Source organism: Phasianus colchicus, chromosome 18 (genome assembly GCF_987193195.1).
Source record: "Phasianus colchicus chromosome 18, bPhaCol1.hap1.1, whole genome shotgun sequence".
NCBI classification, from domain to species: domain Eukaryota; kingdom Metazoa; phylum Chordata; class Aves; order Galliformes; family Phasianidae; genus Phasianus; species Phasianus colchicus.
In genome coordinates, this window is record NC_143453.1 from 12,337,371 (window position 1) to 12,358,654 (window position 21,284).

A 21,284-nucleotide genomic window follows, 5' to 3' on the forward strand; every position below is an offset into this window, starting at 1 on the left:
TCTTGCCCCTAGCTGTGAAGGAGAGCTTCCACGGGCGGCAGCTCCTCCTGCCTGGGCTGGCTGTGCTGGCTGTGCTCATCGCTGGGCTGCGTTCCCACGACCGCTGGATTTCTTACACAGATGGGTCCAAAATCTTTTTCCCAGTGGGTTTATAGCCTGATTGAAAGGGAGGGAAGCAGCAGGTTGTACCTTTGTTTTTCTTTCGTGTTTTGTTTCAGATAAACACTTCGAGGCAAATATCTACAGCTCGTACTGTAAGGTGCTCAAATTCACTTAGAAAAGGCATCCCATCACCTCTGGGGAATGCTTTTCCATTCAGTTTATTTGAATTGTTGCTGGTCTTCACAGTTCTACTTGGAGGTCAACAGTGAGACCTGGCTGCCTCCAAGAGTCACTACTGCTTGTTGCTCAGCACCGCTGGGCTGCACTGTGCCAAGAGTTCTCTGAAGCAAATCTCTTCCAGTCCTTTGTAAGCCTGAACTGTCTGCACAACAATGCAACAATGCAGGTTTGCTGGAAATTTGCATCCTGTATCTAAAATGGGATGTTCTTACAGTTGTAAGGCTGTTGTGTCATTTTCATGCTTGACATCTGTCTACTTGAGCTCCTAAATGAGGCAAGAATGGGAAGGCAGCAGAGCAGTTCTGGTTAGCAGCTTCTTCAGGGAATTGTGTGCCTGTGGCACGTGGTGATTGGAACGCAGATATTGCCTCTGACAGCAAGATGTGAAAGTAAATAATAGAGAGGAGGCTTGAGTGAAATACTGTCTTGTGCAGAGAATAAGTGTAAGATCAATGACCCTCCATAAATTCAGCCATGTTTTTAAGACTTGCTTTTAAGACCTGTCTGCTTCACTGGATCAATTTTTGCTTTTTGAGGTATAGCCAGACTTAACAATATCAAAATTTGCGTATATCAGGAGTGCCCCATTAATCTCCAGTAGCACATTGTGTTTATGTACTCTGTCGTGAGACTTAATAAATTGAACAATATCTGTATCTTGGTAAGTGCTTCCACATTGTGGAAATTCTTCCATTGCAGCAACTGTGGAATGTTCACTAGGCTGTGTGCTTCATCCGACCTCTCGTCAAGTGGTTTTACTAAATGTGTTATTAGTTTTGGCATATGGCTTTCTAGTGATTCTCTGTAAACTTAGTGGTTCTATTTACTCTAGAAATTAAAAGTCATTGTTATTGCCTTGTTATTTGTTTAATAATCACTTTTTCTCCTGAAGGCACTCTATGGAATTTGTCTTCCTATGAGCCCCTGAAGATGGTCATCATCAACCATGGCCTGCAGACACTCACCAACGAGGTGATTATACCCCATTCTGGCTGGGAGAGTGAGCCCAACGAGGACTCGAAGCCTCGCGATGCTGAGTGGACAACTGTCTTCAAGAACACTTCTGGTTGCTTACGGTAAGGTAGAACTCTGGAGTATTAATCTGTTGTTCTCCATATCCTGCTTATAGGATTTTCTTTATATTAGTTTTATTTGGAATAAAGTACCGTATATGTTCAGTTTTTGCAAAGAAATCACCTTTTAGTGGCCACAGTAACAGTGCTGGAGGTACTGTGTCACATGGACCTTACCAGTGGAAGTCTGCCCAGTGAGGTCTGTGTTAAGAGCAGGTGAGTGAGCCACGTTTGATTGAGAGGATCTCTGTAGTGAGGTGTTTAATGCAGTGGGGAGTGACGCAGGCACGAGGTTAACCACCAAGCTGAGTGCAGCGTAAGTATGTTCTAGTGCAAGCTGTACCATAAGTACTGAGAATCATACATTCATTTACCTATTATTCAGGAATGTCTGGTATTTGTACACATTTTGAGCGTGTTCTTTGTTTCCCCTGATAGTGGTGGTGTTTATTTTAAGTGTGCTTTCAGACAGCTCTTTCTCTTCCTGCACTACTGAACATTTCTAATACTTCAAATATTTCCTGGAAAGGACTTTTTCTGGTTAGAAATGGTATTTGAATTTCTGAGGGCACCTTGAGGCTCTTACAGTACATGCTGGTTGCAGGGGTCTGGAGGAGTCCTAACGCAGTCAGTGTTCCCTTACTGCCAGCTCTTGCACTTTGCTTTTCTCTGAGGTAAAATAGTGGCGATTTCCTGTTGCATTTTTTCAGTTTCATGCTGAAGTCAGGTAGTTTGAATGAAGCTCATAAAGATTTTTCATTGTTCCTTCTGTTGCTCTGAAGCATTCTTCTGTTAGATTTCTACTGATTAATGTATCTTCAGAAGTTGGTTCATTTCTGTTTCTTGGTTTGTGTTCTCCACATTGCAGTAACTGTTCCCCTGAGCAACTTCACAAATGAAGAAAGTAATGAATGTGTTCTGCAAGGGCCCATTTCTGAAATTGTTTGCCATCCTGCTAGAGACTGTGGTCCTTTAGGTAGATTCCAGACAAGACAGGCCTTTCCTTACCAGTGCCTCATTTTCTGATGGTGTTCCACAGGAGGAAATTAGTGGTGATGGGGAATAAAAGGATTATTGGAGTGAATATGAGATTCTCCAAGAAGTGTAGACAATAGATTGATCATTAGTAAACTAACCTGATGCACATCATAAATCTGTATTACTATGTGCAGTGTTCTGATCCACTTGAAAGTCTAAATTCCACGAGAACTTGTTTCAAGTAAGGTGTTTGTTTTACAGAACATGGAAGAAGCATTATACCACTTTAGCTGCTTCCTTTTCCTAAGGCTAATGGACAGGGATGCAAAGCACAGCATTACTGAGACAAGTTAGAGAATTCCTCTTCTGATAATTTGAGTGCTCTTGTTTTTAAAAAGTCTCTTCAAATACATGAAGACGGTCAGAGACTGGTGACTACTTCTGTTGTTGAGGGGGAGGATGTACTGTAGTCTGTAGTTTCTGCTGTAGCCATATGGGATTCAGCACTTCCTGGTGGAAGGTTTGAAACTTCGCTCAGATGTGAGGCAGGGTGGTTTCGTACCTGAAAGTAGCTGCTCAATTTAAGTGGGGACTTGATGGCAGGTTAGCAGGAAAAGGTAATCTGTGAAGGGTGGTTTATTTGCTGTGCTGCAGGGAGACCAGCTCCTTAGCTGGTTGGGAGAATTGCTTTCTTGTTTCCTCACTGTAAGAGAAAGTAAGATTAAATGAGTCTGGGACAGCAGGCAAAGATGCAGAAGAAGGAGGGAGATGCCCCCTTTCACTTGACCGTATTTCTTATTACATTATAGGTGGTATTACATAGCTTTTGCAGAACCACTTCCAAGGTAATTTTGCGCTCCTTTCGCCAGCTGCGTCCAAGACATGAAGGTGCTTTAGGAGGAGAAAATAAGTCGAATTGCTTGTGAGGGTGGTGGAGCTCAGCAGTGTGCTCACTGCCATCCCGTGGTGCCACAGCCCTGTGCTGTGCAGGGCAGCTGTGCAGCCCTGTGGGAGCAGAGCTGCAGTCACATAACCTGTTCTGTTTTCTGTGGACGTGTCCACTGTGATTCTTAGTTCTCTGGAAGCAGTGAAGATTTTAATGGTTGAAAAGTTAAATTCATTTTGGGCTTAATTGCTTCTTCTGCCTAATTAATTTTCTTAGAGGATTTTTCAATTGTAAGAGGATGGAGTAGAACTTAGTTCCTATATTGCCAGCTTTCTAGCCTGATTCCTGCTCCAAACTGACCTGCTGTCAACAAATGCTAAATGAATTAATTTGCATAGTAAACAGATGCAAAGTATTCTTTTTTTTCCAGGGTACCATCTGTAGTTGCAGCATTTCTTGTCAGTTCTCCAAGTAGGTAGAAATTCACATTCACAAGTAGCCTTGAGGTTCTGAGACCTGGCTGTGCGTGTGCAAACACAGACTGCACACACCTGACTTCCACTCAAACATGCATTCTTCAGGTTGAAGCTGCACACAGCAGCTTGCTCAACATCAGCTGCTGGGAGGAGGAGGGTGACTTGGTGGTTAGGGAAGCAACGGAGACTTGAGAAACATGGAATTAATTGCTGTTCTGACATCACTTCAGCAAAATTAGCTGTATAAACGTTTTTGTACTCTGCTTAGTATCACTGCTTCTTTCTGATTTGGGTGAAATTCAGACTCCAAAGCACCTGATGAGTGGATCAGTCATCTTCACTTTTTCTCCCTTTGTTTGAGCCTTAGTTTCCCACGAGGCTGGTAAATAGCAGTAGTTGGAATCTTGTCGGGTGGTTGGTCCTAGGGATTGTAACAGGGAATGAAAACCTCCAGTAGGCATAAAGGAAAATGCTGTTCTATGAAAACAAAAGCTGAGAGTTATGGCAAGTGTGAAACAGTGTTTGCTGACATGAAATAAGGAATCAGTAGATTGGGAGCCAAAAATAAAAATCATCTCTCCAATGTGGGAAATGATGTGTGAGTGTGTGGTTTCTCGTTACGTTCATTTTACTTCAGGGGAAATAGGGCCACAGGTGCTTGATGGTAAATCACTAATATATTGAATGTAGTGTTTTATATGAGGATGCTTTGAGGCTTTTCTGAAGAGGACGGAATGTTTGTATGTGCATCTTGTACATTATTTTTTTTTTAATTCTCAGGAATTGTGAACAGAAAATGGGTTTGGATTTCTGTGCTTCCATGTTGTTTGATGTTTACGCCCAAGAGGTGAAGAGTGCGTTTGGTGCAAGCTGCTTTGTAATTGTGATCCATTTAATTCTTTATTTAAACTTGTCTTTGGGCGGGGAATAAGACTGCCCCAATGCTGCATTCTGCTCTCCTTGAACTCGCCTCCCAGTGCCATCAGTCAGGGGCCCGGTGTGATCCAGCCGAGCTGTGCCCAGGGCAGGCATTGCTGGGCCCAGAGCTGCCTCCCCAGGCCTCTGCATGGACTTGGGGGCAAAAAGGATATGTCAGTGCCAGATCTTACGCCCTCCTTTCCTAATGGTTAATTTCTAGCTTTTCTGTGAGGAGAAGTGCTTGGGGATTAGAGCTTTCCAAGTGAACCACCTTCAAGCACTGTCTGTACATCCCGCTGACGTGATGCCGATGTGGTGGCAGCTGCAGCAGGTGTGCCCTGCCTGCATGCAGCTCTTCTGGCTGCCCTGGCCTGCCAGGGACGCAGTGGGAAGGCAGCCTAGTGCAGCTCTCGGCCCGAAGCACAGCCTGGCTCTGAGCAGCAGTGAGCTGGGGGATGCCTCGTGCCAGGCCGCCTTTCTTTGGTACCTGGAGGCCATCTCGGGACCTGGCACAGCCTCCCCACCAGAGGGATGGGACAGATGCTGCCGTGTCTCTGCCTGCCCCCCATGTCTGCTGTGCTGGTGCCTGTCACACGTGGGTGCAGCCTCTGGGCACCTGGAGCTCAGGGACTGTTTGTGTCCTGTAGGGTAGGCACTTTCGAACTGGGATTTCAGCAAAAGAATAATTATTAGAGATTAAAAAAAAAAAAAAGAACAAAAATTTGCCTGTCAATCTTTGTTTTTCAGCACAGAAGAGGAGAAGCTTATCTGCCCAACACAGACTGGAAAAAAACAACTCAAATTCCAAACCCACACCTCTCGGTGCAGAGGAGCAAGCGAAGGCGGTTTCTTAATTAGCTTACTGATACTGTGCAGGATCACAGCATATGGCTGTCCTGGGGCTTATATGCTGAGCAGAGTGTTTAATTCGTGCTAGTGAGGAGCTGTTAGGGTTCCTCCTGACAGTTCCTGATGTTTAGCTTGTAATATAAATAAATTATGCATAGATTTTAGCAGCAGAGACATAACCTACTTACATGCAACCTTAATGCTTTACAATAAAATCTGAAGTATAAATTCAAGGTTGTGCACTTGCTTATTGCCTTCTGTCATTCCTTAGGAATGAATGTAGGTCCCTTCCCCCTGGGCTGCCAGTGGAGGAAACCTACAGAAATGTCTGCTGCTGTGGCGGAATGAAGAGATAGGAACAAAGCAAACCGCAGTCAGTGCAGAGGCCATAGTTTGCTTTGGAAGGCATGCAAGCTGTGATCCTTCATTGGATACATACTATCTCATTTTTGTATTTCTGAGATTCTTTAAACATTGCAGCAAGCATGTGTGGTAAAGCAAGAGGAACCTTTCTTCCAAGTGGAGTCTGGAATAATTTGAAGCATAAGTAGCTGCTGGGTATTGTGGAATCTCCTGTAGTGCATTTCTGTGTGCTTTTGCATTACAGGAGAGTGAGCGAAGGCTCTCCAAGGAGGTCATGCTGGAGGTAACCAGTCAGCAGCATTTAACTAAAATGCCATTACGTGATATCTTGGATGTAAAAGCTACAAATAACAGAAGTTAGGCTACAGATCTGTATCTTGTTCAGCTGTGTTGCTGGTGCCTGAGCCCTTGCTTATTGCGAGAGCATCTTAGAAACAACTCTGACGTGATTCTGGGTCACGACAGCATGCCTTAGACCTGTTGCTCCACATAGATGTTCTCTTGGACAACAGCTCTTGCTTGTGAAGTCAGTTTTCAACTGCCCCATAAACATGTGGGCAGTTGAACAAAGCTAGTCTCTCTATTCAAGTAGTTGGAAGGGATTTAAATGCAAGGCAGTGAGAGCTGCTGCACTGACTTGGGTCTGGCTGGTGGGTAGATATTTAAATAGAGCATAAATATCCAGTGAGATCACCTGCCCAGATCTGATGCACAGCTGCTCCTACCAGGGTCACCATCAGACTCCCCCCCCATCTTTTTCTTCTGCTGATTTTGTTTGGACTTTGTCTTCCTCTTTCTTTACTGTATGCTTTGCCTGATGTCTGATTCAGCTGTCTGCTGCCAAGCTCCATTGTGTTGTGGAGGTCAGCAGCGAGGCCTGGATTAGGCTATCTTTGTGTGACAGGCAGCTTCTTGCTTTTTCTCTCTTATTTTCAGCACAATGAACTTAATACCAATTAAACTTTTTGGTATTTCATGTGAACTGAAGTATGGAATTTATTGTATTTCTGCATGAAATGATGGAATGGTTTTAAATGGCTCTGTTCCCCCTTTGGGACACCCAGTAACTCGAAATGCACTCGATGCAGTGTATGTTTGCTGCAGCTGTTACTGATCGATCTCTTTTGGCTGACATCCAAATAAAAAATTCTTACTAGTGAAGCAAAGCCTGAGTGGAAGGGTGTTCTTAAAGCAAGGGTTTGGGCTGCCGGTGGACGTGACAGGTAAAATATTTAAATGAGACCTGTGAAAACCTTGTGTTCTTTTACCAGCTGAAGTAGAGATGTCAGTGCCCGACTGAGGCAGCTGAAGTGAGGTCGGTGCTGGGGTCTTAGCAAGGTGTGTGTGTGCTGTGCCACAGCCCTGTGCAGTGCTGCTCCTTAACCTGCCGCTGGTTTGCACCCCAGGGCAGTGATTGTGGATGCCCTCACCTCCTGCAACAGTGCTGAGGTGGGCGATGGAGCCAGCGTTACTTCTTAGCTTAGCAGTAGAAAAATCACTATTAAAAGACTGTTTACAGTTGTAAAAAGTAAGATTAATTTGGGCTGAGGCCCTGTAGTGTGTGCAGAGAGGCTGTTGAAGTGCTTATCGCCGACCCAGCTGCAGATTGTCCGCGTCTCTGTGCTTCTTCCAGGGAAAGCTGGCAATCCTACTAGAAAGATGTCTAAAAAAATTCCATTTTAGCTTTCTGTTTATGTAAAAGACAAAGTCCCTGTGGTCCTCAACCTGTTGTCTTTGTCCCCAGCTGGGTTTCTAAACAAAGTGCTTTTTACTCCTGCTGATCTGCGGTGTGATGGTAAGCATTAGCAGTGCTGCAACCTTTGGCTTTCAGCTCTGCCTGCAGCGCAGAGGGGCAGCCCAGCCTCACACAGCACTGCGGTCAGGAATATGGCTTTAAGTGCTCAGAGGAAAAAAGTCTCTCCTGTGTTTGTATTTTGAGGTTTCTCTTTGTTGTGCTTTGTTTTTTTAAGAGGAAAACAGAAACTCAGTGCTAGCTTTTGGGCTTTTAGAGAGCAGAGCAGGACGGTGCTTTGTGATTCGCACCAAAATCCTGCAAATGAAGCACCTTGCGTTTGGTTGCTTTTGTATCTCTTCTTTTGGGGATAGTTCTGGTGCGTGGCACTGATAGTAGCAGTGGTTCACCTGTCCTGGAGGTGAACACCAGCTCTGCAGATGTAACGGCTACATTCAGACTTGTACATCATTGAGAAGACTATTTGGTGTTAATGGTAACCTTACCTAAAGTACGAACAGATTTCTCACGCATTTCCACCATTTCCTATACTCTTTAATTCTGACTAGATTCCTCGTCTGATGTGTTTCTCTGCTGGAAGATATTTGCTTTCATTTAACATTTACTTAGGAGTCTTCTGTTTTGTTTTCCCAGGGAAAGCATATATTTAATCATCCTTGCACAGCCTCTCTCCCCAGTCCTGCCTACAGGCCAGGCTGCAAGAATTTGAGGAGGAATCATCATGTAAAGGTTTTCAAATCTCTGGCTGAGGTGTGTGTTCTGTCCTTTCCATCCTGTGCCCTTAGAGGAATGCAGGCAGTAACTTCATGTCTTGTTCCTAGAATTGCTCTTTTGAGTCCATTGTATTTATGGCAAACACACTGGGAAGCTTTCTGTCACCCTTTGCAGTGTGATATGAGAAAGACACTGTTCTTGTTTTTAAAATGGCTTTCTCATTTACTGGACTTGTGGAATGTATTCAAAAGCAGGTCCTGGGGAAAGCAGGCTTCTCTTGGTGAACACAGCAGAGGTGAATGTTCCCCCCAGAACTATGAGGGGATTCATCTCAAAGGCCAAACAAGACTGTCAGACAGTCTGTTCTGAGTCCTTTATCTGGGTGCTTCCTCTGTAATGCAAAGGGTGCTGCATGCAGGGTTCTGCCCTCCAGCTGTGGGCGCAGCAGGAGCCGTGCAGTCAGTGCGCCGGCGCTCTCAGGCCTGTCCTGCACAGCTCGTGCTCAGCCCAGCACCGCTGGCTTGTGGATGTTCTGCATCGTGGATTCAACACCAGCAGCTCTTCTCCAGAGACTGCCAGGTGACAGCTTATCGGAGCCCACCTTTGCTTGGCACTTAAGGGCATACCTGTGTGTCTGTCTGAGGTGCAGCTGTTCCCTCGGGAGCCCTCGCTGTGCGCACTCTGAGCAGCAGCAGTGTGTGCTGTGGAGGCAGGAACTCTGCAGGCTCAGCCTCCTGGGGCCTCTGTTCCCCGACTGCAGTGGAGGTGAAGGATGTGAGCTGAGCTCTCCAGTGTGTCTGGGTTACAGCAACAGACAGGGAAAGGGATTCTGTTGGTAGGGAAATCCCAAGGAGGTCTAGCAAAGAGAGTGTCGGGCACTTGCAGAGCAGATGGTTCTGCATGGATGCTCATAGGGATATGTTTTGTAGTGTGAGTTATGACATTACTACTGTAAAGTTTGATGCCTGTGTAATTTGAACAGAATATTAATTAGCTATTAATTTGACCTTGCGGAATTCTCACGCTTATTTATGTTTGATTTAGGTGGAACTGTTTGTTGGTTGTTTTTTTTTTGAGGTACTTACTTTCAGTAAGTTTTTCTATAGGTGAAGATAGAGCAAGAGAGATCAACAAGCTGTGCTTACTGATGCCCTTTAAAATGTTTTTCTGTTATAATCTTATTGATACCCACTTTAATATTAATCCTATAACTGATGAAGAAATAAGATGAGGAGTGTACAAAACCCTGTAATGCTGTTGATAATCAAAGCTGTAAAGCAAATGTTATTACCATAGAAAGTTTCATGAATGGGCCATGGAGGCAAGGAAGGCATTCAGGAATATTTTCTGAAAGATTTATTTATTTTGCAACGTCTGCAAGCATTCCTCATGCATTTCAGTTTGCTATTTCTAAGAATTAATGAGGGAATAGGAAATGTAATGCACAGCTCTGGATGGCCCATTTTTAGTGCATTTCTGTCACTCTCAAGCGCAGTAAGTAATGTTCTGCTTCTGATAAATGTGCTTATAGGTGGAGCATCTGTCGTTTATTAGTATGGTACCAGAAGGATATCACTGAGAATTTGAATTCTACTTTCAATTTGATGAAGACTGTATATTAAGATTCACATTTAGGCTTTTAATACTAAAGGAGTACAGCTGGAGATGAAGAAACAGCACATATTCTCTCTTCTAAATATCCTATGGAATCCAACTTGTATGGCTGCTGCTGTGCCCTGAGTCAGCCATTGCTGGAGGTGAGAGTGTGGTGGGTGCTGAGGAAAGGACCCGTTTATCTATAGTTTCTTATGTGTTTTTAATTACAAGTGTGTGTGCTGTAACAGCAGCCAGCTCACAGTTGAGTGTCTTTGGGCTTTGAGAGGTCTCTGAGAAAATGTTTCTTTCTGCAGTCATGCAATTAACATGGCAGCCTGTCTGGGTGCTGAGAGTACAGGCTGTGACGGAGTTGTTAATTACTTTGAGGTTGGCAGTCCCTGCAGTCAGTGAGAAAGAAAAATTGGCCGAGCTGTCCTGGTAGCAGAAGTTAACGGCTGTATTCTGAGCTTTCAAAGGTGACCTTATGTGGGTTTGTGGAATTAAAAGACCCTGAAAGCTGAAGTGTTAACTGTGCTGTTGAAATCAGTGTGTTTCAGGTGGGAGAAAACTTACATGTAGGCTTGCTGATGAATGCGCTTGAGAATTGTATTGTCGCTTCATGCCCTCCCAAAAATTGGGTCATGATAGATTGATCATACAAGGGCTGCTCCAAAAGTAATACCTCCTGTTTCATTATGCTGGCCATGACATCAGAGGCAGCTGTTGGTGGCATGGCAGCAGAGGTTGAAGCTTCCCACCAATATCCCGTTATGTTTTGTTGCTGTGTGACAGATGGCAGCAGAGCAGCACTCTGACAGAATGGCTTCTGACATGGGGTGTGTATGGAGCAAAGGTGTGTCACTGAACTGCTCCAGGTGGAAAAAATGGCACCCACTGACATTCATCGGTGCTGAATGGTGATGGAGACCCCGCAGTGTCTGTGAGCTCAGTGAGGGTGGTGACAGTGGTGTGGAAGACAAGCCATGCTCCACATGGCCATGCAGGTTGTTCTGATGCAGCACGCAGCTCTTGTTCGTTGTGAAAGTGCTCAGCTGGGGGTGGTGACTGTCGTAGTGAGAATTTTCTCTATTGAGTTGTTATCTGCTCACTGTATCTGTTGTAGTTTCCATGCAGTTGAGTAGGAGACATTACTTTTGGAGTGACCCTGCGTAGTCAAATGTACTCTAGCTTTTTGTATGCCTGTTCTTAATTCTTTTTCATGAAATCAAAAAGTATTTTTCAGTTTCTGTGGCCAAGAGTACTCTGCTGCTGAGCCATCTTCAGCTTCAGAGCAAGTAGCTTTGCAGACCACTTCATGCTGAGACCTGCTATGCTGAGGATTAGCATTTTCTGGCAGTAACACTTGTTTTGTGCTCGTGCTGAAAATCAGTGCCAGCCTGCAGAAAACTTCTACAAGTGGTGTCTGCTGTAATGCATGAAAGGAGTAATTTCAGGTCGTGTGACCTGATGTTTTCTTCACTGGTGGATGAACCAACCTTGGAAGAAATTGTAAAGTTGATTCTGTTACATGGAATGCATTTATGTACAACATATGTAAACCGTAATAAGTTTGCCTGTGTGGCAGTCATGCATCAGGTATTGTAAATAGAAAATAGCTTTTATTTAAGTGTTTTTCCACTTTGTGCTGGGAGAAATCAAGACCTTACGAACCAGAAGAATTTAGTTCAATTTCCTTCAAGTTAACAAAGAGACTTGCCTTCAAATTGTTGATCTGAGCTGAGTTCTTAATAATTGCAATATAAATCAACACACCTTCAGCTTTGTGGTTGAAGGTCAGAGGGCTAAAATTTCTTTTAAATATCTTTTGTTAGGAATGTAAGTTCAGATGGAGCAGAAGCACGCAGAAGACTAAGAGAGTGTGATGGCTTGGTGGATGCCCTCCTTCATGCCCTACAGTCTGCAGTTGGCAAGAAAGATACAGACAATAAGGTGAGCTTGAGTATTAAAATGTGAGTGGTGTTTCTGTTACTGTAGTCTGCAGTGTTACACCTGGTCTGACTTCTATTTTGCTAGTTTTAGAATGGGACTGTGCTTGCTGCTTAAAACACAGTAATTGCCGTCCTCTCATGTCTACGATACCCATGATAGTACTGACAGAGGATCAGCAGTGCTGCTGCATTACCTTGTATGGCTGTTGAGGGGAGCAAAGGCAAGTAGCTGTGATTGGTGAGGAGAGCAGTACTTTCTTATCCTGGTGGTATTGCTGCTGTTGTTCTGCATTACTTAATCAACTTTCCGAAGTGCAGTCTCCAAATCAGAACTGAGTCCTCTTGTATTGTGCTTTGCACAACATCAACAAGGGGATTAGTTCTCATTTTATAGTTTTTTCAATGCCAGCTTAAAATGATGTAGTGCCAAGATGTTAAGATGTGTCTTTAGGCCTGCAGTGCTTTTTGTGACTTTTTCTTTTGTAGGTACAAATGTTGATTCATCTGCGTTTATCATCACTTCATCCTGCAGTGCTTAAAAGAATGTTTAAAAGTATTAGGAATATCTTAAGTTTAACCCTTTACGAAGGGAAGGAGCATAGTATTGCTTTTTAGCACCAAAAACTTCATTCCTTATTTTATCATTTCTTTTTTTCCTACCATGTGATAGTGTGCACAAGGGAATTCTAAAGCCCTGTCACTTAATCAGGTATTTTGGAAGTGGATTTTGTAACCACCTGGTGGCTCCCATTGCAACCTACAGAGCGTTGCTCATGTCAAAACTGAATGTGTTACATGTTATGAATCAGCTATTACTACAGAGCAGTGTGTGTTCTCATTGAACTCCTCACACAGCCTTCATTTTGACTCAGAGGAGACTTAATAAATAGAGTCTGTTGGGGATTGTAAAGGTTGGAAGAGTGTGAGAGACCCTGTATTAAAATAAGAACCTTAAATGATGGTTTTCTCCTGTGTGTTTGATCTTCTGGTGAATTTGTATTCTTTGTGCGTGATCAGATGGTATTCTTGATTAGAGAATTTTCATGTTGAATGGGTACTATTTATGAAGTGCTTCACTTTTGAAGAAAAAAAATTAGAGCAGATAAGAACGTTAAATTAGTTTTTTGTTTTTGTTTTTTACTAAATTTGTTTAACATACCATTCTCTTCCTGGGGTGGCTGGCCTTTTTTTTTTTCTTAAACTTCTCCAAACTTGCCACTGCAGTGTAATACAACAGTTTGCAGAGAGAAGGATACAATACTTATTCTTAATGTAAATCTTTTTGTCACAGTCTGTGGAGAATTGTGTGTGCATCATGCGGAACCTTTCCTATCATGTCCACAAAGAGGTCCCTGGAGCTGATAAGTATCAAGAACTTGATGCTGGTCAGACTGCGGGCACAGGAGGCTCTCAGAAAAAGAAGAAAGATGATGCTGGTTGTTTTGGTGGAAAGAAAGCTAAAGGTATGTCTCACAGAGAACCGAAAACTGGAAATGAACTTGGGGTACATCGTGCTGTTCAGTTCTGCTCTTGCAAGGTGTTTCGTGATGCTAGAGTGATGCAGTTTGCAGAGGTACGTGTCTGTAGTGTTGTGGCACGCGGTCATCTCCCTTGCTGTGTTACTGCTCAGTATTTGGGACCTTTGTCCACAATTGCTACGCTTCTGTTTGGCTTTCAATAGGAGTGATGCATGCTGCTGTAAGATGCTGCTGCTGGATAATGGTGGCTGTGCTCTCCTTATCCTTTTCTTGGCTGTGTTCTTGCATCTGTCAGATCTACGCTTAGTTTTGCTTGGCTGCAGAGCATGTGCTGCTGTCTCTGGAAGCCAGGCCAGCACGCATCCATCTCCATGCATGGGAGTCCTGTCTGTGTTCCATGCCTTCAGTCTCCCACATGTGAAAGCAAACTGAAAGGCTGTCCTCTCACCTGCAACCAAGAGATAGAACCTCCCAATTCTGTCACTCATTAATTTAAATTGCAGACACGATTTTGTCGCTTTTGTCAGTCACTTTCAGGCCTGTTCTTTCCTCTGGGGCATGAAAGTTGCAAATGATTTTCGTTTCAAGCAAAGATTAACAGTCTCAGTAACCTGCTTCCATCTTTCTCTTAAAAAGAAACAGTGAAATGCGTTTGGGTATGAAAGAAACTTGTGTTTTCTTTGGTGGTTTTGAGAAATGACTCTTGTAGGCTGAATTCAGAGGTAATGAACTCATGTTCCTGTCTGGGCTCTGTTCTCCACACTGGTGCACGCTCACATCCTGGCTTAGGATCCTGTTCAAGGCCAGGATCTAAGGAAGGTTTTGGTGCTGAAGGGAATACATGAAATTGTTTGAACTTGAGAGACTCTGTTCTGTGCAGGGGGCTTCCTTTGATGTGACCTGTACGTGTTGTTAAAGCGTTTTGCTTCCATGTGTCACTGCAGAGTGAAGGCACATTGCTAGAGCAGTCTGTCACCAGAGGTTGAGCCTATGCTCAAAAAAAAAAAAAACAACACAAAAACAAAATAAAAAATTAATGTTCTAATGGTTGGGGGGAAAACTAAAAAGACAGTATAACCTGCCTGGCCAGCCCGTTCTCATCGTGAATGACCCAAACTTCACTGTGATATCCTTCAGAAACCCGGAGTGCACGTTGACTTGAGCCTCTTTCCTGCCTCTTGTCTCCCGTGGTGTTTGGCCGCCTGAGAGCAGCAGTCGTGGGAAGGTTTCTGTGTGTGACACCGCGTGCGTTGTGGAGGAGGGCAGCGCAGGGAAGAGCTGTCGTCATCCTCGCGGCGGCTGTGCAAACAGAGCGCTCTCAGCTGGCCGTCCTTTGCCTGTGTCTGCCTGCGGCCCGCCCGGTTCTGCGCTGCTGCGGCTGGGCGGCTCGGTCTGTCAGCCACAACACCTGGCCGCGGCCTTTTGGGTTAACTGCTCTCAAAGCCGTGCTGCACAGGGACGAGCCCACGGACTGCAGCAAGCGGTGCTGGCGCTCAGGGGCAGCTTGGGCTTGGCCGTGTGTAAATGTGCCTTTAAAGTCAGAAATAGAAAATTCCTTTTCCTGCTGTTAAATTGATGTGAACACCTAGGCTGGAACTCTTAATTGTGTCGGCCGAGGGCTGGAAAGTAGGTCGCTTCAATTCCCTCCCTCTTTTGCTCACTTAATCTTGCAGCGTTTCCATATTTGCTTTAATTCAGCTCATGATCATCGATCATAGCATTTCAAACCCACCTGTGAGGGCTGGGCAGCCTCCGTCCCCACGGAGCTCTGGGCCCTTTCCATGGACCAGGAGGGGCGGGGGAAGGAAGACCTGCAGGGAAAGATTTTTCTCAGCAGGAGCAAAAGAAAGAGAGTGGAATGTCCTCTTCTTTTTGTTTGTTTGTTTTGGTGGGTTTATTTCTGTTTTGTTTTTAATCAGTGAAAGTTGATGGTTTTCTTGTAAGCCTCAGGTTTTAACCTATTTTGTAAAATTCTGCCTCTTTGTGACTGTTCCTTTGTATTTTCTTCCTTCCTGTAAATTCTTGTTTTTCTTTTGCTGCTTTTCTGGTAATTAGAGGAGTGGTTCAATCAAGGTGAGTCTCTGCAATACTTTCTTTTCATCATCACCATAATCTACATTGTTCAGCTTCTACATGCAAGGCAAAGAGCTGAGATTAAGGTCTTGTTCGTTCACCTTCTCTGCTCCTCCATGCTCTGCTTCCTCCTGTCCATTTCAGCAGGCATGGAAATCTGCTGTGTAATTGAGAGAGCATTTTCAGTTTGTTCTTTTCATGCTAAAAGCAGAAATGACACATTTTTATTCAGTCCTGGTATAATTGATTTGCAACCAGCCTAACAATCCCTTGAGGGAGGGCACAGGTAAGTGTGCAAGTTGCCTTGCTAAGCCTGTCATGTCAAAGTATAGTTTTTCTAACTCACCTGGGTAGCAGTAAGTGTAAAGGCTCAGCAGCTCGGAATTGTACTCAGAGGTCATTTTGTCTGCTTGGGTTCTGCATCTTTGTTACTGACATTCAGGCTAGCTAGATGGAGATACCTGCAGTAAGCTGCTGGGGAGCTGCACCCTTCAGCTTCTCATCCCAGCACAGCAGGTGGAATTGCCATTGGAACTGTACGACTGAGGCTGAAGTTTGCCTCCCTTACTCCTCACTGGCAGTTCGGTTTGGCTGTGCAGTATCCTGGAGATTTCTGCTGTTACTGATACTGAGGGGTAAGGACCCCTTCGGCTCTTTGTCAGTTTGTGACACTTGCTTCAGATCAGTGGGTCCTGAAATGTTGAAAATGTTGAAAAAATTCCTCCACCGAACAAATAGTGCTTGTGAGCATTGTTTGAGATGCTGCTCACAGACTGTGACTGGAGGCCTCTGGGGTGAGCGTGCAGAGGGCAGACACAGCCCTGGCCTTCCATCTCCCACTGAACTGGACGACGATGGAGCGTATTAACAGAACTTATAAGCACAGATGTCATGAAGAATCTCTTCACTGTTTTTTTTTTCTTAACTTGAAGTGTTTGGGAATTAATCTTTCAGCAAGAGTGGTCTAGCTGTGAATAGCTGTATTGATTATCCAAGAAAACAAAATGATATTTGAGGAAGATGATAAACAGCACTATTAGTTAATAACACTGGGTTATATCTCACAGTCCTTATTAAGTTTCTGACAGTGAGGATGCCAAAGGTCATGTTTTGGTTGTTTTTTACATAAAAGTAGTGGGGGGAGAGGGAAAGAATTTTAATCCTGCTGTTTCAGAGACTGTAAATTGCTTCTTGTACAATCAAGTCTCATGTCAGGCTGTTTTCCCAAAGCAGATTGCTGTGCCAATTCCTTCAGCCAGGTCTCATAAAACAGACCTGTCAGCAGGCACATTCAAAGCTGTCTGTCTCTTGGCCAAGTCTGGAGCTGTGCTTTTGATCCAGCAGCATAATCTTTTCTCTCCTGTTCTTAGAGCTGTAAAACTTGGGGAGGAGGGAGATGTATAGAAGGGAAAAAATTGAGATGTCCAAACCACGTGCCTTAAACTGCTAGCATGATCTTTTAAACATCCCTGTGTGCTAACAATGCTGGCAGGCCTGAGTGATTTCCAGAGCTGCAGCGGCTGTCAGCGAAGCTGCCTTCTCATGATGTCATTCAGGGTAGGTGATGGCTGAGAGGTCTGTAATTGATAGGCTCTTGAAATTGCTGAATGCTGTCACCTTGTTAGGAAATCCAAATCAATATTGTGGGTCTCGTGGAAATCAGATGGGAACAGGAGCAGCTGCACCACCTTTGCCTTCCGGATGGATTTCTTTTGGAGTCGTCTTACAGCTTAGTCCTCGTGTTCCTCATCCCCTCCCTATAGGAAAGCCCCAGATAATGGAGGTGCTTTGGGAATTTCTGAACCTGGCCCTTGCTGAATTGGATTAAACAAGCAGTTGGTAAAGCAGAGATCCCATTGGTCAGAGCTCTGTCTCCTGAATTTCTTCCACTAGTAAACAGCTGGCAGCTTCTGTTCTGAAGAGACGTGGTTTTGCCTGAGGGCTGGATTAGTTCCTCTGAGAGGCAAACCAGTAAAGGCTTCCTAAAAGGTGGCCAGTATGTTCAGTCTGGTCCAGAAATTGAGACTGCAACTGAAGATGAGAGAATGCAGGGTGGAAAGATGGCTTGATAAATAGCTGCTTCTGCACTGCCAGCTCAAAAGATGCAGCACCTACGCTGCTCTCCTGGACAGTCTCTTGAACTGGTGGCACTAGGCTGGTGGGATCCTACTTCTTACTGAACCATGTCAGTTCTGCAGGGCTAATAGGAATGACAGTCTCCTATCTTTATAGAGAGAACTTCTGAAATAAGTGGTTGGGTTCAGTAAAGTCTGGCTCTCACTGCAATTATTCACAGGCTTTTTAAATTAGCTAATGCCAGAGACATGAAATTGGGGATGTGTGAAAGGAGTTTAGTCATGCTTGTAGATACAATGGAGTCCCATTTCTTGTTCTGTCCCACGTTTGTAATATTTCCTAAACAATGAGTTCTGTCCTCTTCGGTCCCTCTGCTTGGACAGTCTGCAAAGGTTTGCAAGCACTAACAGTGTTAAGCTGTCATTATGAAACGTAGTGTCCTTTGCTGTTCATTTTTTCTTTCTGATATTTAGTTCACCAAGCACCGTTTCAAGTTCTTTCATGGATCAGAAACTAGATGGAGGTCTGCAGAGTTACAGCTGTGTCCTGTCCTTCCCTTTAGGAAAGGTGCCTTTCGGAGCACTGGCATGCTATATGGTCCCATGACTTTTTGGCAGTTTAGAAAGATGGGCTTTGGGGCTTTGCCATACTTTAATCAAATGGCTGCAGATGAACAGAACTTCCAGATGTGTGTTTTGTTTTGTACAGCACTGAAAGTTGGCTGATACTCTGTGCTGAGGATTCAAAATTAAAAAAAAAAAAAAGTAGTATTTACAGAGAAACAGTGGGGATGTAATGCTATCCCGAGGGCTCTTTTCTCTTCCTGATGTTTCTAAATGTTCCTATTGGTATTTAAAAACACCATTTCTCTTCTGTACTGCACATGTTTATTTTTCATCAAGAAGGTAGAATGGCTCATGGGATTCATGGTGAGAAACTTCCACCTTCCTGCTATGACAGGACAGGGATTGGCCTCTCCTGTTTTGTGACCTGTTCCAGTCAAGAGCCAGACCAGTCTCCATGTTAGATTTTTCAAGCAATGTTTTCCCTGTTTGCTGTTAAGCATCCTGACTTGGGGAGCTTTCAGCTCTGCCTGCAGACCTCCCTGGGCAGTCTGGTAGGGGCTCTGTTCAAAAGCAGCTGAAGTGAGTGTGAATTCATCTCATCATTCCCTATTGCAGTTCTTCTGCTGTTCTTGAGGGAGAGGGACTAGATAACAAGATTTTCCCCCTAAAGTAATTAGGGAAGGCTGAATTGTGTAGTGCTGCCCTCAGAAGCTGTCTAGATTCCTGCACTTCCTTCAGAATCTTGTATCTCTGTTCCAGGACTTCCAAAAGCAATGCTTGGTTATCCCATAGGGTTTGTGTGTGCTTACCCAAACCAGAGTGTCTCAGTGGTGGAGGAAGAGAAAATTAACACCTCTCCCCAGTTGCATACATTAAATTGAATCCATAGCCTAGAAGTGAAGTCAAGGTGCTGTTCCACTTTTCTGTGTAGAACTGTTTAAGTTAAAGCTTATGTAATGTATGTTTAGAATTCTCTCGTTGCAGAAGTATGAAATTGTTTCCCTTAGTTGCTAATAAATAGCTAAAATTGCACTTCATTGATTGGTCTTCACCATCTGTTGTTGTTTTCTTTTTTTTTTATTTTTTTGCACAGGAAAGAAGAATGGAGATCTGGACAGGAATTTTGATACACTTGATTTGCCCAAGCGGTCTGAGACAGCAAAAGGTAATGCTAACGTGTGTGCTTCTGGAAATAACGAGTAGCATGTGAGTTGGAGGCTCTTAGAGGGATCTGAGACATGAACAATCATACTGATCTTTACTTTGTATTTGTTTAATGGAAATAATAGATTTGTCAGTGCCTGTTCTTACCTAGTAATTCTAGATACAAGCAGCTTTTGTATTAAACTGCTAAATGCATGGAAACTTGTAGAAGCCTGCCTGAATTAAAGATTACCAAAAATCAAGGAAGAAGTAACTACTAAATCCAAGGGCTGTGAATGAATTGTTATATTTTGAATTCTAAAATTGCTTAAAATTTGCTGGTTTCTAATACGTATATTTTTTTATTACATCCATAAGACAGCATTGTACTGGAAAGTAGAGAATCCTGTTTGTAGCTCTGCCCGTGGGTTTATTGTGAGATTTCTGTTTCAGGAGAGGTTCAGGTTGGAATGACAGAAAGGTTCTTCAGGATGGTCAGGCCCAGCACAGGCTTCCCAGGGCAGTGGGCATGGCCCTGAGCTGCCAGAGCTCAAGGAGCATTGGGGCACCGGTCAGACATCGCGTTGCTGTTTGGGCTCTGGTCCTTGTGGGTCTCTTCCAACTCGGGGTCCTGTGATCAGGTTTGTGACTGTGCCTCGCTGAGGTGTTGAGTGCACGCTGACTTCCTTTACAACTCCAACTGTGAATTCCCTCGCTGAACCCAAGCGTAAGGAAATATGAGAAAGCACTAAGTGTGCTAACCACTAATCTTTCCCCTTTCCTGGCATGTCTGTATTTCTTCAGTTTTTCTGCATTGTGTTTCAGGTTCCGGCAGTGGTGAAATCTTGCACTGTCATTCAGTCTGTATTTATGCTGTCTTTAATTGAATGCTGGGAGATTGTTTGGGTCTTGTCATACTTCTTATAGCACTGGACAGTGTTTTGAAACTTGTACAAGTTTTTGTTTGAGGTGTGTGCAGTATCACTGCAGATACAGCTACTGTCATAGCAACTGCTGTGGTGCCACACTGTTCACCTGGCCTGGCAGAAAAGCTCTCCTGCAGCACCCTCACCTTCATGATCTGTAAATAGCAGGAACTGAGTGTTCTTCAGAGTGTAAAATTGAAATTGCAGGCACCCTTTACACTGATTACAGTTTCTAGGCTGTTATCTAAACTGTGGTTTTCACTTGGTGCATTATTGCACGAGATAGTAATGCACCCTCTAGAACGTACAGTACCATCCTATCCAGAGAGCTGCTGGTCATACCTCATAACCAGCTTTCACTTTGATGGCACCAGTTCAGGACTGGGCACTGACATTGCAGAGCAAGGAGCCTTTATAAGGATGTTTTAAAAATTAAAAAAAAAAAAGGCAAAATATAGCAAGGGCTTCAACTCTAACATTCCTTCCAATCATATTTAGAAAAGAATGAAGGTGCCAGTAAAGTTTAGGAAAAAAGAAAGATCAAGGTTTTCTACAAAGAAATGCATTTTGCATAATTTTCTTTAAGATTAAACTCTTTGATATGCCTTTTTCTAATGGTAGAGGTGAGGCATATTCAATGGGAGCTACATCTGTCTGAGCTTACACAGCTCATTATTATGTTCAGTATCTAGAAGTCACACACTTGAAGAGAGATTCCTTGACAATTCTGAGATGCTCTCGGTTAAATGGAATAGGTTATAATCTAATGACTATCTCTTACTAGATTGATTAATTCCATGGTGTTTTGTAAGAACTGTTGGTGTGGGATCTGCACATCTGTGTGTTCAGAGGGGTGGGGGAATGCACTCAGGACACTTCTTGGTTCACTTTTTTTACCAGTAGTTTCCTTTAGGACGTTTAGTTAAAGTGAGAGTTCCTGAATATTAAAGGTCACAAAAAGATCTCTAGGACTTTGCATTGTTCAGTAAGATGAATTAAATTGCAGTCTTAAAACCCTTCAGAGCCCAGGTCAGATCAGATAATTGGCTCTGATGAGATCCGCTCTCAGCTGAGGCAGATCCTTGTAACTGAGACTGGAAAACCATGCAAATTTTAATGATCAAA

The 21,284-nt window shown here is 43.8% G+C and overlaps 1 protein-coding gene across 20 annotated transcripts in view; it reads left to right on the plus strand.

Moving 5' to 3' along the window:
• The window catches only part of ARVCF (ARVCF delta catenin family member), a 221,533-nt gene that overhangs the window by 161,970 nt on the left and 38,279 nt on the right, over positions 1-21,284 (plus strand). For all 20 annotated transcript variants that reach the window (XM_031592790.2, XM_031592793.2, XM_090120999.1 and 17 more), the window contains 4 exons: positions 1,235-1,418; positions 11,781-11,898; positions 13,189-13,360; positions 19,184-19,255. In XM_031592790.2, coding sequence (XP_031448650.2) covers positions 1,235-1,418; positions 11,781-11,898; positions 13,189-13,360; positions 19,184-19,255 — 546 coding nt within the window. The remainder of the gene's footprint in view (positions 1-1,234; positions 1,419-11,780; positions 11,899-13,188; positions 13,361-19,183; positions 19,256-21,284) is intronic.